The 19,750-nt window shown below is 37.9% G+C and overlaps 1 protein-coding gene across 1 annotated transcript in view; it reads left to right on the top strand.

Moving 5' to 3' along the window:
- Positions 1 to 19,750, top strand: part of MTHFD1L (methylenetetrahydrofolate dehydrogenase (NADP+ dependent) 1 like) — a 148,735-nt gene that overhangs the window by 29,215 nt on the left and 99,770 nt on the right. The window contains exons 12-18 of the mRNA XM_029962722.1: positions 4,890 to 5,026; positions 6,267 to 6,313; positions 7,116 to 7,223; positions 8,091 to 8,165; positions 9,557 to 9,659; positions 13,773 to 13,849; positions 18,112 to 18,252. Of these exons, the coding sequence (XP_029818582.1) occupies positions 4,890 to 5,026; positions 6,267 to 6,313; positions 7,116 to 7,223; positions 8,091 to 8,165; positions 9,557 to 9,659; positions 13,773 to 13,849; positions 18,112 to 18,252 (688 nt within the window). The remainder of the gene's footprint in view (positions 1 to 4,889; positions 5,027 to 6,266; positions 6,314 to 7,115; positions 7,224 to 8,090; positions 8,166 to 9,556; positions 9,660 to 13,772; positions 13,850 to 18,111; positions 18,253 to 19,750) is intronic.

Here is a 19,750-nt window from a genome sequence, read left to right on the forward strand (position 1 = left end):
GGGATACAATTTTCAGATTTGGGATTGCATTTAGCCTCTGAGAGGTATGTATTGGATTGTATTTCTTTTCACTGTGTTTCTTGGGCCACAAGGCACTTAAAAGCTAAGAAAAAGGGAAAACATATAATAAAGGAAAAATACAGGGAAGAGTAAGAGGGGAAAATAGCCCTCTGTTGATGCACTGAATTGTCTGACAGTCCAAAGCAAAGTCATAGTTGAGACAGTTTGTCAGGTATTCGTCATGTCATTGCACAGCTCCTGATTGGAATTACCTTGGATGAGGCTTTAGCGGCTTTTAAGAGTTTGTAGTTGAGGATTCCTCAGTCTGTTCCTGTCTTTGTTCAGTCATTTCAGCTTCACAGTGATATCTGTGCTTTCATATTTGGAAGTTCCAGTCCCAGATGAAGATGCCACTGCAATGGTGTCATAATGTCACCTTGTTGAGGTGACAGTAGTTGCAACACTTCTGTGCTCAGAAATATATTTCTGACAGTTGTAATCTTGGATGGGATATGTATGTAAGTGGCCTCCATAGACTGGTTTCCATGTGGATCACAGGAATTATGGGCTTATTAAAATCTTTGAAGCTGCTGATACCTATAAGTCTAAGGTAGGAAATTTAGAGAGAATTGTCACATATCCAGTACAGTTCTTGCTGGAGTCACAACGGCTGGCATAGCCCTTGTGAGGAAGTTACAGAATCTCCCTGTTTGTTTATTTTCTCTTTGGGAGACCTCATGTAGCTTTCCCACAGAAACAGCTCTGCTGTAAGCTAATGTGATGTATAACAAACAAACAAAAAGTCTGCATATTCTTATCTTTGTTTTGGTATACATAAAGAGAGAAGGCTTTCAGTGTTATGGAAAACTTACTTTGCCAAGGAGCTGATGACTGCTTGGTAGGTGGCAAAGTAAGTTTTAAGGAGGAAAATGATGGTGGGGTTTCTATGTTTTGATTGAAAACATATTAAAGAAATTTGAAGAATAATGCAAATGGCTGTAAAAGTCTCTTGAAATTCATTAAAATTTACTGCATTTTAAAGAAGATTTCTCCTGGAAATCTCGCACGTTGCGCAACTGAGCTAAAGTTAGCCATTGGCAGTTGTAATTTTATACCCATGTGATAGAGTGACCTAAACTACAAGAGTGTAGGTTCTGTAGTGTAGCCAGCAAAAATATTTCAGTGTCCACAAAACAGCTTAAGTTGATTATTGTATTTATAAAAACTGATCAAAGTAGACCAGGTACAAAAGGAAAGATGTTTTAAATAAGCATTCCAAGGGAAATTTTTGGAATAAAATTTTCTTTTAATTTCAGACTTTTGTTTTGTTTTTCTTTTAACTAATATTTAAAGCTGAGGTTTAGAGCTGGTGCAGAGTATATCAGTGCACTGGAAATTCAGCAGAGGCAAGATCTCTTCCTGTCAGTTTAATCAATGAGCAATGGTGTGTTTCTCTTTTTGGTTTTTGGAAAAAGATCTGTCTTACAGAAAATTCACAGGGCTTTCTGGCTCATTTTACCTAGTCGTTTTAGAATAGGCCAGTCAAGTTACAAGAGCATTTTAGTAATGTTGCACTTGATTGTGTGTTATCTTCTGTGACAAATAGATACTATCCTTCATGCTACTACCAACATGCCTTCTTGTTTATGTATTTGTCTATTCCAATTTCCTTTCCTTTACTGGATAGGAGGCTGCATCTTTGTTTTGTAAGAGTTGTAAAGAGTCCCTGCCTTGCTGTGCACACCAGGTCAGCCACCTACCATGTTTTGAGCTGCAACTGAGTAAATAATTTAGTGATGGTGTCTCTGAATTCTCTTGAATGTGAACTTCGTGTGTCTGATACTCAGAAATAGAGATAGCCAGCAATAGAAAACATTGCAAATACAAGTTGTTCCATTAGTAATATAGACGTTGTGTGCACTGAGTTTTTGGGGTTTGTGTAAAGTTCTTTACTGGTAACTTCCAGTAAACAATTATAGGTGACTCTTTCATAGTAGAATAGTTTGCTTTTTGGTGTTTTGCTTTTGTTGCTTTTCCTTTTTGTTTTGTTGTTATTGTTTTCAAATAATTAATAGATAACTAGTTTTTACTTTCTTAAGTCTTTGAGTGCAGTAATGCCTCAAGATTACTCATAAATCTGGCTTTAATCTGGAATAAGAGGATCAAGTAAATGAGATGAGGACAATAGACAAAAATTAATGAGATAGTAGGAGAACAAGGGGTAGGAAGACACAATGCTAAGAATGATTTGAATGGGTTTTGGGAAACCAGTGTTAGAACAGTAGTCAGAAGAGTGAAACTGGTAGCGAAAGTGATTTTAACCTGGCTGTGGTGCTCTGAAAGAAGCATGTTTGTACAAAAGTAAGAATCCTAGGACAAAAAAGAGATGGCAAAAATAGTGATGGAAAAACTGGAAGCTATTGTTGTGGCAACAGTAAACAGCCTGAGGGCTCCCTGTCCTGACAATGTAGAGATAAAAGTATCCATTCTTCTGGGAACTGCAAACTTGAAAGTAAAAGAAATGAAGTAGGCTTCTATGCTACTGCAGTAGATCAGAAGGAAATAAGAAGTCCAAGTACGGATAAAAGATGACAAGGACCAAAACCACTTTTGAGAGCAGATAAAAGATATGCTCCAATTCTCCCACCTTTTGTTGGCTCTACGTGGGTATTTTGCTAAAATTCTGTGAATTCCTTTTAAGTCAAAGGAGTGCCATTCTAAGATGATGAAATAGCCTGGATAGTAAGTTATTGACAATGTTTTAGAGTTTGATGGTTGGTGAACACAATGTTATAAATGTGGAAAAAAATTACTAAAACCAAACGCCTACATTAAGTAACCCATGTAATACATGGTCATATAAGAGCAGTTCAAGGTGAAGAGTCTTAGCTCAGGGATTCTCTTATAGATGTGCTAAACTCCATTGATTTCACTGGAACTTTAGTTAAAACACTACTTTTCTAAATAGGAAATTCTTTTCCTAGAACAGTATGAAGTTGTTAATTTGGCTTGCCTCCTGTTACCCAAATTTTTCCAGACATACCTAACAAAGGTTTCTTTTTAAAAAAAAAAAAAACCCTGAATCTGATGCTGCTGTAAAAGATAGATTTGTGAAAAGTTAGTGTTTCTCATCTGTTTACATTTGTGGGACAAAGAATGGCTTTTGCCAATCTGTGAACTTACTGAACTAAGCTGAATCTTATGATTATGCTAATGCTTTTATGCCATTTGAATTGTGATCTGAGGCTAGCAATATCTTGGAAAAATTACTGGTGGGGAAAGGAAGTGTTTCTAATTAGATCTAGATGTTTTAGCTCAAATTTTGAAGAGGTCATAGGATAAGGGTTCCCCTTTCACTACGATGTGTGTGCATACTTGTATTTCTTTGGGAATGAACATTAGTTCTTAACATCAGCTTCACCAAAGTACTTCTCTGCAGGTAGAGAAGGCAGCAAAGATCCGAATGGTTACACTTTGCCATACAGTAGGATTTGTGAAAATGATGTGAGTGGAAAAAGGACTGGGGTGGAGCTTTTGTCTTTTGCCAGTCAGAAAAAGAAATGCTGTGCCTAAAATGAATCATCTGAATGCATTTTGGAGATGTGTTCATACTTCAACGAGGAAAAACAGAAAGAGGAGTAAAACCCTAGCACCCCTACACAATTTTAACATCATCATGGCTGGGCTTCACGAACGAAGATTTAGGAAGGCTCTATCCACATTTGTTACAGGCACACTGGTGGCTAATGAGGCCAATACGAGATAGACATATCTGATTGCAAAAGGCACAGCAGAAAAACTCCTTAGGTGGTATATTCTGCAAGACACGATTCTTTCTGCGTTGCCTTTTCTCCTCGAGAGTGATCCTGTGTGCTTTCTCAAAGGCATCAGCAGCGTTATAGATGGTGTGTCTCCAGGCCTCCCGATTTGAGGCCAGAGTAGACCAGTTATGTTGATCAAATCAAGCAATTTTAACATGGATCATAAACAAGTGTGATGATGTTGGAAGTAGGAAGAACATCACTTAAACTGAGATGTCTCTCATTCACTGAAGGCTGATAAGTTTTCTACTTGCAAAATCAGCTGTCATTGTCCCTTCATTAAAGGGGCAAGAATCAAGTGTTCTCTAGGGACAAGAATATAGTGGAGGTTAGAGTCTTTGATTTGAGATTGGATATCTTTCTAAAATTCTATTCAATTTGGTCTAGATGTGGGAGCTGTAGCATGATGCTTTTGAGCTTTTGTGTGGACTATGATTGTCATTGTCCCTTATTACCCTAAAATCTGCAAAAATATCATGAAACTCAAGTGTAAAATAAATCATGTTAAGTTGAATATAGTGAATTTTGTGTCCTGTTTTATTTGAAAGGCAATTGATCTGTCATTGTTGAGGGTTATGATGACATAGAAGCTGGAGAGGGATAGTTGAGCTCTACAAACAAAAATGTTGGTTATTTAATTTAAAATATTCTATTATTTCATTCAAAGTTTGAGCAGTGGAAATAAAAGATCTCATGCATTACTACAAAAGAGTATTAATACATGCTTAGAGTATTGTGATGGATGGTTTGTTAATGAAACTGGTGAGATTTTTGTGCTGTAATAAAAATGTCTAAATTCAATATATTCTTTTTAGAACTTTTGCCAAAATAATCTTCTCTTTTTCTGCTATCATAGTAAATTGCTTAAATAGAAGACACATGTATATTAGCATTTCAGCTTGAGCTAGGGGCTAACATTGTGGCAGTATTTTTGTGAAGATAAAGTAATCTTATTAAAATTTGCTGTACAAATATTCTTCATTGAAATCAAAAGCTTTAGGTTCAGATATCCTTAGCCAGGCTGACATCAGCAAAGAATTTGATTAATCTTTTTTCTTGTTTTTCCAGAATAACCCCAACACCCCTAGGAGAGGGGAAAAGCACAGTCACAGTTGGTCTCGTTCAGGCACTTACTGCACACCTTAAAATTAATTCCTTTGCTTGTCTGAGACAACCTTCTCAAGGACCTACATTTGGAGTTAAAGGTACCTAACATTTGCAGAACCTATGACCTCTTTCAGATTAAAAGGAAATACAACTTTTTTGGTTTTTCTTTTATTTCTTCTCTTTTAATTTCCTAATTACTTCACTCGGTGGATTGCCCGAGTGGTAGTATATTTGATTTTTTAATATGTATGTAACTAATAGCTAAAGGTGTCTTGCACACAACTTCCTGTGCAAGGTTCATATCTATGTTCATGCACTCAGCATGTATTGATAATGCAGATAAAGCCCAAATGTAATGAAAGGAAGAGGAATGTATTAGCCAGGAGAAATTTTGCGAGTATGCACCCTTCCAGCCACCCCTCTACTTGGAGACTCCCTAAATATGTTCATAAGTGTTATTGTTTAATTATTCCTTGAGGAAGAGTCCATACTGGATATTTCCAATCAATACAACGAAATCAGCAGTTGTGCATATGGTTCAGCTGTGTCAGCATCATGTTTGGCTAGGTCTGAACTTCTTCTTTCTGTTCTCCTGAGCTGTCACCTCTAATCGTGGCCTGCTGCCTTTTTGCCTAGAAACCCTGAGGCCTGAGGGCCAGGTAAGACCAAGCCAGATTTCAAGCCTGTCTTCAATGCTGATAGGAAGTAATGCAATCCTTTTTTTTGCCATTTCTCAGCTGAAATTGGTGCCTAACGGGCACTCCCCATCTGCTCTACTTTGCTTTGCTGAAGTTTAAGTTAAAAAGTTTGATTTCAGCTGGAAGGCTCCTGGTGCTTGGTGCTTCTCAGCTAAGACTGGTGCATGTGAGTGCTTTAATCCCTCCACTCAACTTGTGCATAAGCTACAGCAGATTTCTTTGCCTGTACCCTGAGAGGCAGGGGGGAAGGAGCACTCAGGAGAGGGTGCGAAGATTTCATTCAGAAGCAGTTCTTGCTTGTGACTGCCATGTCTTTCCACCCGACAACTGCATGTGCATGACTGTGTCCTAAATCTGGGCAAGAGCAGAGGGTAGCCCTTATGTAGCCAAAGCCTGCACCAACCATCACATGTAGGCTTTCATTTCAGATCTAGAATTCCCTTTTTACTGTCTGCTGAAAAAAAGCCAGCAAGGTTAAGGAAATCCCGTTTATTTGAGAACATCACTGGTCTTTTTTGATAGAAATAAAAATACTGAAAATATGTCATCAACACTGTATGTTTCACTTTGTTTATTTAAAGATGGGGTTTTTTTTCAAAACCAGTGGGAGTCTGATGAGACCATATGCTTTCCTGTACAGGTGGAGCAGCTGGTGGTGGATACGCTCAAGTGATCCCCATGGAGGAGGTGAGACAGCCTCAACTTGCATTTTGTGATACACTTTAAGGAGCATGATGGTATTCAGTTGAAGGTCAGACTTGATGATTTTGGAGGTCTTTTCCAACCTTAATGATTCTGTGATATTCACAGGGCTTGTTTGGAAATGTGTAACAGTTTCACCCTAAGAGAAGTCAAGGGCTTGCGTTGGTTGCTGTCACTACTCCTCCACAGTAGGCTCTGAAGTGTCATTAAAACTGACTTTCTGACTTCCTCTGTCAGATTCATAGAAATACAGTACCTATGTAACACAGGTTTTAATTTAATCTAAGATGCCGATTTTGGAGTTTTCCATAAAACTTTGTTGGTCAAACAGTGTCATGCCTGTGAGGTTATAAGATGTTCTGCAGCTAGCAGAAAGCTGACATACCAAAAGCCCCAAAGCCAGCATGCTTGGTGTGCTCTGGGGGAGATTCAGCAGTAATCTACACCTCTGGTCCAGGTCAATTAGTAATTACCAGCAGTAAACTGATTTAGTATTAATTATGTGACACTGTAGCCCTTGACTTCTCATTCTTGAATCATTTAGCAAAGAATGAAGATGTTTGTGGCTTTGTTTGACTAAGCTTAGGGTATTTTACCACATACTCAGGTGGGAACAAGTCCTTCGTATGGCTCAGTGTGTTTTCAGCCTGGAAATATGTAATCTACACAAACAGGTGACTAATCAGGGCTGCAGCCTCAAGCAGATTGCTGCTGCTAATTTGTCTGAGATTCATAAATTAAATTAAATGTTTTCTTATAAAAAGATCTTGTTGCTTTCACCTTCTAGTTCAATCTTCATTTGACTGGAGACATTCATGCTATAACTGCTGCAAATAATTTGCTGGCTGCTGCTATTGATGCTAGGATCTTGCATGAAAACACTCAGTCTGATAAGGTGAGAATTATTTTCTCATATCCACATGACATTTTTTCTTCTTCTTTCAATAAACTGCATTTCAAAGCAAAACAACTTGTTTATATTTTTATATTTTCACCATATGAACAGGAACTATTGCTGAAGCCATTCTATGTTCTGCTGTGAAATTTTCCTTACAGAATACATTTTTCTGGCAAATGGCTATCATAAGGTAGTCTTTAAGATAAGGATCTTATGCCCAGAATATTGACAACTATTTCAGACTGTACTAAATATTGTTATTAAGGATGTGTTCCCTATATATAATATACTTTTCAATAATTTGTAAACTCCACATAAAATTACAATTTACTCTTCTGATGTCTAGTTGGATATGATGTACCTTAAAAAGAAGGAGATGTGAGGAAAAATAAACTTTCCCTCTGCTAAACCTATTGTGACCTTAACACAAATGCTAACTTGAGTCTTCAAAAGGAAGGGAGAAAGAAAGGAAGGAACCTCTTCTTTCTGACTGCAGTGTTAAAACTGAGCAGGGTTGTCATATTCCCTTTACTTGGTACAACACAAGTGTGCACTTTGGCCAGTTTGCAAATGTTGATTATAGTTTGAATAATTTGGGCCTTGGCCAAGTTTTGAGAGGTTCCCAATTTCAAATTTTTTTTTTTTTTTTTTGGTAAAACATAAAAACCTAGTAATTTTTGGTAATTGGACATAGAGATTGCTCAGAAGCCTTCTACCTTATCAGAATTGATTTTTAAATGGCTAACCAGAAGTCCACAACTTACGTGGTTGGAAAATTCTTACTGAAATTAGGTGGAATAAATTTGAAAAGAATTAGCTTTTTATAACTTTTTCTTTCATTAACTTCTTGTGTGTTTTTTCTAGTCTTTGTATAATAGGCTGGTTCCAGTAGTTAATGGCATGAGAGGATTTTCTGCTATTCAGCTTGCCCGTCTGAGAGTAAGTTGTTAATACAGTCTCTCCTCAATTATAATTATATGTATATATATAAAATTATATACATTCTCTCTTCATAAAATGGATTCTCTTACACAACTTGTTTAAAATTATTTGATGTATGGGGCTGAGTTTATATCAACCCTCATGAATTTATCAAGTCCAGACTTTTTTCTGAAAGCAACATCCTTGGAGTAATAGGATCTGGGGCTGATATTATTTTCATAACTAACATTTTTGCTATTCTTTTCTCCTGAAATAAACCAGTAATGTTTTTAAATGCTGTGTCTTTTCTGATGAAATATTAAAGTTAGAGGTTTTAAAATACTTTTCCTATTATGGTAGAGTCACGTTTGAAAGCTCACATTCTTTGGTTTTGCAATATTTTCTGGTTTTAAAATTTATTATAGCATATACTTCTGGGGTTTTATTGATGTCAATTTGACAGTGTACTTTGTTCAAGGGGTAGAAGTACATTTGTACATACAGTGTATTTTTGCATTCCATGTTGCTTCCTAAATGCCTCCAGAAGAGCTTCCTGTGCAATTCATGTATGAATAACATATCTGGATTTGAGAATGCCATTCTGATAAATACCTAGAGAGCAAAACAGTCCACTAGCTTAGGAGAAAGAGAATTTGAACCCCTTGAATATGACCCTTAAGGACAGCTTCAGTCTTCTGTGTCCAATTTCATGTTTGTTGTTGGCTTATGAGTCCTGACTGGTGTTGTTTCAGAGTCATTGGATGGCAATGGACAGCTGCCATGTGCACACGTGGTATTGGGGTGTGGAAAGGGGGATAGAGGTAGTACCAGCTTCTGTTTTGGGAAGGGAGGAAAAGAAAGTTCTCATAACATTGTAAGCTTTTGTGCTGCTCAACTGAATGTCAGTAAACTAAACTGTGTATGATGCCTGCTTGACTCTAAAGCAGAGTCCCTCTCACAGATTGTTCTGTCAGAATTTTGGAGTGTTTTCATTTTGTCCTCATTTACACTGTTACAGGTAACAGGTTAGGGAAGGAGGGGAAGTGTTTCTGTTACTCATGACATACTAGTTATCTCTGCATTTGAAATGGATTTCTCTCTTCATATAAGCTGCAACTAAGTAAAAAATAGTTTGACTTTATAACATTCAAATACATGCATCATAATTTCCAGTATAACTGACTTATTTTGCTGTGAATGATTCTTAGTATAATGATTCCTTATATCTAAAAAAAAAACTCCATTGTAAAAAAAAAATCTTTATGGGATGGGATTACATTTTTTTGAAAGAGGATTATTAAGATTGAAACTCCTCACTTACATGTGTGAGGTTGATAAGCCAGAGGAGCTATACCATTTGAAGCAAATAAGGCATTTCACTGTACTTCTTTAATTTGTTTTGTGTGTAGAAGCTGGGAATAAACAAGACTGATCCCGAGACTTTAACAGAAGAGGAGATCAGCAAATTTGCACGCCTTGATATTGACCCATCTACCATAACGTGGCAAAGAGGTATGTAGTCAGAAAGCCTCACTTCAGCTTGGATTTAATAGCTTATTTCTTATTTTGCTTAATGTTACCTGAATCAGAGTTGTTTATGCTCTCTGACTGTAAGAATAACCAGTTTGCAAGTGTGAAATGTAGGTGCATAACAAATGTTAGTGTAGCATATTGCTCTAAACTTGGCCAAATATCTGCAGTAACTCAAGAGACTTTGCTAAAATTATGAAATACAGGTTTCTTTAAAAGTTTAAATGCATCCCTGGTCTCTCTCACATTAGGTAATACGTCTTCAAACATATGGAAGTGTCTTTTCTGTGCATTTTACAAATCTTAGCCATTCTTTTCATAACTGTATCTATTATGGTTTTAGATTATTTGTAGTTACTCTTCTTGATTTTGGTCCCTCATCCTCTCCAGCTCGACAACCTGGGTAGCTCAAGAGACTAAATAGGCTTAAGGGATTATGTGTTTTTCTTATTTTTGAAGTGTCTTGAGTTATTTACTTCATTAGGAAGAAGAGCTAAAAATGTGGTAAAGTTGCCAAATAAACTGATATCCACCCTTAGGCAACTCCCTCTGCTTTGTCGTTTTAGTACTGGGTCAAATTTCAGTGTTTACCTCAACTTCTGTATCTGTCTTTTTCTTTTTTGAGGAAGTAAATGATACATAAAGTTCTGAGCTAAATACCACTGAATTTTATTTTCCTTCTTAGTTCTCAAACACTGAAGTTATTAGTTCAAAAATTATTGTTAAATGGAATGTATTGTGATGCTTAGAAAAAAAGGTGAATCTGTTGAGGAGTCTCGGTCATGCTTTACTGTACCCTTTGTGTGCATGTCATCTCAAACTTGGGATATTTTTCTCAAAATAATTCTGAGGATGTGGCATAAGATGTTTTTTATTAGTCACACAGTGTGTCTGGAAGAGACCTGTATTAGGGTGAAGGAGTAATATAAATATTTAATGTAATATGACTCGTTTTTATCAGCATGGGTTTGGGAGGAGGCAAAATTGCTCAACAGCTGTTAACCTCAAGTGAGTTATTTAATTCATCTCAAACAATGTTAGTGGAATTTCTATTCCACAAAGCTCTATATGATGTATATACCTTAAACATTTCAGAAAAAAAATACTGGCTTTAGGAATGTTTTAGATGACTTGGAAAATGTTTTATTTAGGACTGTTTCCACAGTCCATATGTCTGTGAAGCTTGTTACGTACCAGGGAATTTGTGGGGAAGAAGAGTAAGCTATCAGATTTTCTGAAAATTAATTTTAATCAGGACCTGTTTCCATAGAAGTGTCACAAGCTTAAAGTTCATTGTCATCTTATACTAACTTGAACACATACAACATGCTGAAAAGCAGGAAAGCTTCCCCTTACTTACCCTTCCCCTGGTATTTGGATTCTGTTTACATTTCTAGAGAATAAAGAATTGGATACATTAAACCTAGCACTTGTTTGAAAATAAACTTTTATGAAACATTTGCTTTGGGTAAAGAAAGAGGGGAAATTTAGAGAAGGAAAAATTGCTTTTGTGGCAAAACAAGTTATTTCTTATTTTATTACTACTTAGTGCAGTTATTGGAATCTTCTTGGAGAATGAATGACCATAGTGAGAAAGTAAGTATATCCCAGTGACCAGAAGAAGTTGCAGGGGCAGTTACAATTCACGGTAAGGATGTTCAGGTTACATGATTTCACTAGGAAGGACCAGATAAAAAGCAGCCCACTGGCTGTCCAGGCTGGTGGGAAGGCTAGTTCCTGCCCTCAGCAGTACCTGGGTAGGCAGGAAAGACACTTAAGTCTGCTTAAGGCTGCTTGTGAGACTGAGTTTCCTAAGAGGAGAAGGGAAAAGTTTGTGCTTGAGAGATTAGCTTGCCATATGCCTTCATGGTGGCATATGGTACCACAGCTTGGTACAAAGCTACGGCTTCCATGTCCCAGGCTCTGTCCTGTAATTTCTGCCAGTATTGTAGTATTTTAGAGTATGACTGTATATAAATAGAAACCAAACTGAGTTAGCTGAATCTGTGTTGCACCATCCCTTAAATGGAATTCCTGAAGAAATCAGAGGCCTAAATACCATGTAGTGGAAAGAAGGCATGTATGGTATTTACAACTGCCCCAAGAGAAATGTCCAGGAAGGGGGGAAGTGCCTTAAACCTTGTTTTTCTTCCAGCTCACTCGCAACCCTGAATCGGGGTTGAGTAAGATTGAGATTCAAAGTCCCTCTTGTTCTTGGGTGATTATGTCATCCTTATCTGTACAGACAAATTTGTTAATTTCTAAAAGCAGTGGAAGGAACTGATTTGCACAGACCTTGAGTACAAGAACTTGTCTTGAGGTTCCTTGGTTCTCTGCTTATAAATGAACACAAGTCAGTCTTTTAGTAGATGTAGATTTGAATGCCAAGCTACAGGCTGAACTGTTTAAAAGTGTCTTCCCCCCTTTATTTTAGGGTTGGCGCAAATTGAAACATTTCTAGGACTACAGAGCCTGTAAGAAAGAAAGACTCTATTTTTGCATTCTGTAGGGATTGACATGCCTCCTTGTCCTATCACTACATGCCCTTGTAAAAAGTCCCTCTCCAGTTTTCTTGTAAACCCCTTTAAGTAATGGAAATCGCTACAAGGTCTCCCTGGAGCCTTCTCCAGGCTGAACAGTGTCGACTCTCTCAGCATGTCTGCATAACACAGGTGCTCCATCCCTTGGTCATCTTCATGGCCCTCCTCTGGACTCACTCCAACAGGTCCACCTCCTTCTAATGTAGGGGGTCCCAGAGCTGGACTCAGTGCTACAGGTAGGGTCTCACAAGGGCACAGTAAAGGGGGAGAATCACATCCCTTAACCTGCTGGCTATGCTGTTTTTGATGCAGCCCAGGATACTGGGCTTTCTGGGCTGCAAATGCACATTGCTGGCTCTTATGAACCAAGTTCTTCTCCCCAGGGCTGCTCTTGATGCATGCTCCGCCCAACCTGTACTTGTGCTTGATATTGCCCCAAACCACATGCAGGACCTTGCCCTTGGTCTTGTTGAATTTCACGAGGCTTGAAAAGGCCAAGCTCTCAAACCTGTCCAGGTCCCTCTGGATGCCATTCCTTCTCTCCATCCAGCACATCAACCACACTGCACAGCCTGGTGTCATTGGCAAACTTGCTGAGCATGCACTCCATCTCACTCTCAAGAAACACTGCTCATCACTGGTCTCCACTTGGACACTGAGCCATTGAATGCAACTTTGAATGTGACCATCCAGCCAATTCCCTATTCACTGAGTGGTCCATCTGTCAAATCCACTTCAGAGATAATGATATTATGTAGGACGTCCTCCTAATGTTTCTTCCTAGGAAGCATCCTGATCAGTTCTCAGCAGATGAGAGCTCTTCGATTATTCTCAGTCCTTCCTTTTGGCTACTACAAAGGCAGGTTTGAAGTTGAGTGTTGTAAGTGCAGAATTGGAGAACTTGGCTTGCGATGATTGTTAGTGAAGTTTGCAATTCCGCAAGATGATTTGGACATGCCCTTGCAACACCAAAAGTGTTTCTAGGTTAGAAATACAATTGTCTGAAATTGAAGTTGTATTAAATAGCAGATGGTTTATCTTGACAGTTGAAAAAAAAATCTTCCTTTGAATGCAGTGCAGCTCAATGTGGAGTTAGTTACTGTGATGTGTGTGAAAGAGACTTGTCTAGAAGAAACAATCTGACAACATAATCATCCTTTAAAAGAGAAACAGACCAAGTCTAACCTACAACATGCAGTCTTAAAATCAGTTCCTAACAAGTCAGTAATGAGGCACATGATTTGAAGTAGGTCTGGTGCATTGTATTGACTGAGGTTTATCTTATGTAGGTAAAATATTAAGTTGTATGTTAGAATATTAAGAACCTGTGACCTCCAAATACTGTTCAAATAAATTGTACTTGAGTTGTTTCAACCTGTCATCTAATAGTATCAACTAGAAGGGAGAAAACCAAGTCAGTGCCCACATGTGAGGCTGTCTGGTTACACAGTTTGAGTAGTTGAATCTTACATGTATAGCAAGAGGTACGTCTTGAAAAACCCAGGTCCCCAAGTCCTTGTTAACATGTTTTGCTTTTCCTATTCCCTTATTTCAGTGGTGGATACAAATGACAGATTCCTGCGCAAAATAACAATTGGACAGGCAAGTACAGAGAAAGGATTTGTCCGTCAGGTATGTAAAGGCAGTTACTAGATCACATTCTGAACAGACTTTGCTTTAGAGGCTGAGAGATGTTTCTGCAATTCTTTCAGCATACTTTGAATTGCAATGTTAACATCTGTTGCTGTTCTGTAGTAATCTTGCAGTGAAACTGATTATGTCAATGAGTAACTGAGTCTGAAGTTTCAGAAACAGAAACCAATGCATATTCCTCAATGTGTTGAAAGCACTTGAAAAAATTGCGTATGTTAGGGGCTTAACATTGTCCTATGACTATAAGAGGTGCCTTTATGTCCTCATAAGGTTGATTTGATTGATTTTTCTTACTTTTTTTAAGTCTCTCTAAGAATATATGTAGGATACTTGTAATTTAAATTACATTTAAATTTAATGTTAAAAATAGTTTTAAAATAAGCTTTTTATTCAGAGTTTTCATTTCCCTCTCATGCATCTCAGCTTTAGAATCTAAACTGTAAGAACCTTGAGCATGTGCTTGCTTTTACTATGTGGGCTTTAAGGGATAGTTCAGCAAAAGAGTATGTGCATACTTTTCATTGGTGTAAAAAGGTAACCTATGTTACTGTCTAAAAACTTCTGGAAATTTATTGAAGAACTTACTGATAAATTGAAAACCAGGTTTTTCTAACACCATCTGAAGAAGTATTCTGGTGTCATGTAGATAAATCCTTTTCTGAAACAGTAAAGTTATGGGATAGCAGTGTCAGGTGGAACAAACTCATTGTGACGATATGGAGTTGCTCCTAATTCGATGAAGATCTTGTAATCTAATATTCTGGATCATGAAACTCATGAGGGTTTGACTGTTTTGATGTGAATAGCTCTTGTGGCAGAGATAAGGCTTTCACGCATTTTGGAAATCCTAGCTTTAATTTTTCTTTATCATTTCAGTCCTCTTCTAAGCCTTGTGCCTAAATAGAGACCAAAACATAGTGCTATTTTTTTTCCTCAACTCAGCAGGTAAAGCAGTCAAATTGGAGAGAACAACTTCAAAGAGGAATCGTAAAATCCTAGAGTGGTTGGGTTTGGAATGGACCTTAAAGATCATCTAGTTCCAACCCCTCTGCCATAAGCAGGGACAACTTCCACTAGAAATGCCTGCTTGTTTTGGTTTTGAACACATAGAATAGAAATTTTTCTGTCTATAGCTTACAGGAAACTCAGTATTAGCTAATACTCTTCTCTGATAATGGCTGGGACTACAAAATATTATACTTGGTATGAGTTCCTTCAACACCTGAGGCCTTTTCATATGTTTAGATTTGTTTCAGTGACTCAATGTGATTATTAGCTTTAAGCCAGGTTTTGCCAGCCTTATTGTGCAGCGTTTTACCACCATAATTGTACTACTGAGTTAAACATGGGCTATTTTATTAATGAGTTCTAGTTGACATATGGCTGTCAAATGTTGCTTCTGTACTGTTTGGGCTAAAATTAATGCTTTCAATATTGATCTGTTGGACTAATGCATATCCATTCACATTTTAACATGGACTTAGTGACTCAAGAAATAGTTAACAGTTAGGAAAACTCATTTCAGAGCCTAGCCGGAGATCCAGAGAAAACAGGACTTCATAGTTAACAGATGCATTTTATAAATATTTGGGGTGATGTTCTAGCACTCCTAAAATCAATTACACCTGTGTAAAATGGCAGCGCACAGCAGGCACAAAAGTCTGAATTTTAATGAACAGGGATGCTGTGGTTTCTAAAGAGTATTACATGACTGATACCCTTGATCCTGCAATTGAATCCATGTGGGTGGATCCTTTCATCAATAGAAAACTGACTTTACAGCTAAGGCTTCTGTCAGCACTTCATAGGTGTATAAAGGTTATTAGAGTTAAAATAGCACCTGCTACCACTGGGTTTTGTGCCTGTTTTTTCCATTAAATTTTATGTCACTCTTTGAGCATCTACCTGAGATTGTTTTTCCCATCCTTTTGGGATTATGTAGAAACAATGATTATAAAAACTTTTAGGGGGGGTCCTCTGATAAACATTCTGATAAAGATAGACTATGTTCATACAGATTGGGCATAGATTTCTCAGGCTTATTTCTTGTCTTATATATGCTGCAATAACTTACTAAGGACATTCTCTACTTCAGAAAAGATAGTAGTATCCATGTCATCACAATGCTAACAATGTTCGTTGCATATAGAACTGCTTCCAGAGAATACAGAAAATCTGCTTTGTAACTTCAGCATTTCATTTGAATCCCAAACTGAAAATTACTTTTCTTTTCTGTGGTATGTATGTCTCCCTGCTTGTGCCCAATACAGAAAAGTGATCACGTATCTTCAGAAGTTTTGACTAAACATGCAGGTACATATAGGTCAGCCTGAATAGGGATGCTCTGGGCTGTCAAGACAAAATCTAAAAGTGGGAACATAGGTTAAAAAAGGGCAGAAACTCTTAAAGCAGATGGATAGGAGTGGTGGGTATATGTTGAACAATTCTGTATGAAGGTGGTTCTTAGAAACAGGCAAAGCCCTCGATTTAAACAGATTCCTCTGGTAATAGTCAGACACATGTATAGGATGCATCTGGTAGAGGTCTGACAGAAACAGTCCTGGGGCTTTTTTCTTACATAGATAGCAGTAGGATGTCAGCGACTAAATTTTTGTGTAGACTTTAATTGTTAGAGATTGAAAGATTGCTAAAGAAATTGCAGTTCTTGATCCGTGCCAACATTGCTTTCCTGTCATGCAATACATTAGTGACTTTTCCTTTCTTCTCTGTTTATATTCTGACAGCATGTGACCTGAGCTTGACTAGTAAATTAGTACAAATACTACTAATGTATACTGTAAGTTCTTAAAGAAAAATAAATACTATTGCTTATCATATAAGTACTGAAATGCTGCACAGGATGAATATATATCTACAAGAGCAATAGAACTGATGCCACATATAGTTCTTGGCATTTTTTAACTTCTGTATTTGTTCACTGAGAGAAAAAAAAATGGGGCAGAGTTATATCTAACATTTTCATAGGTAAAGCACAAGACCTAGAAGCGTAGACTCTATATTTTGAGTCTATGTAGGAAAAAAATGATCAAATGTAACAAGAATGTTTTTGAAACCAGAGTAAAAAGATTTGGAGATCATTACAGGGGAAAAAATAATTAAAACAAAACAAAAAAACCTCTAAAATGCTTTGTTCATGCCTGTAAAGCTCAAAACACATCTGGTGATTTTCTTTTTTTTGCCACACGAAAAAAATCTTGGTCCTTCAGGGAGCTTCTCTAAGGATAATGTGAGGCAAGGGGCTAAGCAGTCTGATAGACTGCTCCTCAAGTAAATGGAGTGTAATGGAGAACATTAATGAGGGAATATAAGATGTTTGAAGTTCACAGAGTCATACAATATCCTGAGCTGAAAGGGACCCATTAAAGTCCAGCTCTTGGCCCTGCACAGGACAGTCCCAAGAGTCACACCATGTCCCTGAAAGGATCATCCAAATGCTTCTTGATTTCTGGAAGGCTAGATGCTGTGACCACTTCCCTGGGGACCCTGTTCCAGTGCCCAACCACCCTCTGGGTGAAATACCTTCCTACTATCAAACCTAAACCTCCCCTGACACAGTTTCAGGCCATTCCCTTGGATCCTGTCACTGGCCACCACAGAAAAGAGATCAGTGCCGGTCCCTCCTCTTCCCCTCACAAGGAAGTTGCAGACTGCAATGAAGTCTCCCCTTCTCCAGGCTGAACAGACCAAGTGACCTCAGCCGCTCCTCATACCGCTTCCCCTCAAGGTCCTTCACCATCTTTGTTGCCCTCTAGTAGCTAAATATCTTTCTAGTAGCTTAATATCTTTCTTAATATCTTTCTATAATATCTTTCTTATACTGTGGTGCCCAAACCTGCACACAGTATTCCAGGTGAGGCCACACCAGTGCAGAGCAGAGCGGGACAATCCCCTCCCTCGACCAGCTGGCGATACTTTGCCTGATGCCCCCCAGGACACGGTTGGCCCTCCTGGCTGCCAGGACACTGCTGGCTCACATTCAACTTGCCGTTGATCAGGACTCCCAGATCCCTTTCAGTGGCGCTGCTTTCCAGCATCTTATTCCCCAGTCTGTATGTACAAGTTACTCTAGTCTGAGTAATCTCAAAAGCTGTAGGTTACCATTTAGAACTTGTCTGAATTCCAGTGTGAAATTTATCTTTCCTGAATTTATTCCTGATGACCCCCTGTGAGTATTTGAGCTGATTGTGATTTGATTCTTGATTCTCATTTCTACTTTACAGGCTCAGTTTGATATTGCTGTTGCAAGTGAAATTATGGCCATCCTGGCACTTACCACCAGCCTTCAAGATATGAGAGAGAGACTGGGGAAAATGGTGGTGGCTAATGGCAAGAAAGGAGAACCAGTTACAGTGGAGGATTTGGTATGTTCAGTGCTGTAGAGACCTGTGAATAACCTCAGATGTGTTTGTTTTGCCTCTTGAATCATTAAAAAGGCAGGTGCATGCCAAGGATTTTGCTTTGAACAGCACAGTCAGATATCAAAGAAAGATCATCTTCTGGGCCAAAACCTGCTTGCAATGAGAACAAGATGTAGAACTCATTTCTGCAACTCTGGTAACATCTGATTCAGGAAGTCTCTGGTCTCCATAACCTACTTGGATCGTTTTCTGCAATTCCTAAGGCAAACAACTTTGGTGCTGGAGGAAGTCAAAGTGCAGACTCTTATTTGAGAGAGCTGATAATGTTTGCTACTGTACTTGCAAAGTCTGCTCAGATGTTGCAATGATAGTTACCACATTGAATGCCTATACCACTAAATCAGAATGGAAACAAGCTGTTCTTAATTCAGAGGCTGCTGATATTGCTTAGGTTAACTCTTTAGATCAATAAATTTTTGGTTTTTTTCTTCCTTACCTTCATTAGTTGCTGTTTCCTCATTTCCTACTTCAGTTTCTGAAAGAAGTCAGTATGTTTTTTCTTTAAATCACATTCTAGCCCTAGTAGCCAGGCTGTGAGTCATTGAACAGTGGCTGGAAGCTCACATGTGGTTGTGTATGGCAGGTTCTGGTGCAACCAGAAGCTACCAGTTAACATTTGCAATCAGCTGTATGCCAGGAGTAGTCTTATGCCAGCCCATTGGTGATGGCTACCTGTATTGCACAGACAATGTGTATTTTTTCCTGTTTTTACCTTTTTTGTGAACATCTGCACAAAGCTCACTGTGTTTTTAGAATGAGTAAAGCAATGAGTATCTTGCCTTGTCAGCAAAGATAGCAAATCCACAACTCAGGAACACCTTCACAGCCTTAATGGATTCCATTTTAATAAGGAAATGAAAAAGTAGTATTTAGCTTGCCTGGATTAAAAATAAGGTTAAAAATTTCTGAGTAAAATCATCATTAAAATTCAAAGCAAATCAACTATTCTCAGTTATGCAGGAGATGTGAAGAACTACATATAACATTCCAGCTGTTGAAGTTTTGCTTTTCCTTTTTATTTATATTACTTTGTCTTGGCCAAATTGAGGGGAGTAGGGAATCAGTTACGTTATAAGGCATATGCATAATTCAGTGTTAGAATTAAAACTGCATTTGAAATGCATGTCCTTTATCTTGACACTGCTTTTGTATACAGAAGTATTTAAGGTATATATGTTTAATATATTAATACTGCAAAATATTTAACGTGCCTTAAACCACTTAATGCTAATCAGCTTGATGAATGAAAGCAGTTGCTTTTCTATAGAGGGAAAAGAACTTAAAAAATTTTCCACAGTGCCCCTAAAATGAAAGTAGGGCTCAGCAAAATGTCTGCTACTAATTTGGTTTTCTTTGGCCTTTTTTAAAACAAACTTCCTATGCTTAGCATCTCAATAATTTGATAGTGTTACTTGTGCTGAACATGTGTTTCTAGTTGTTC

The sequence above is a fragment of the Manacus vitellinus genome, unplaced genomic scaffold, assembly GCF_001715985.3.
Source record: "Manacus vitellinus isolate BGI_N305 unplaced genomic scaffold, ASM171598v3 scaffold_4_pilon, whole genome shotgun sequence".
NCBI classification, from domain to species: domain Eukaryota; kingdom Metazoa; phylum Chordata; class Aves; order Passeriformes; family Pipridae; genus Manacus; species Manacus vitellinus.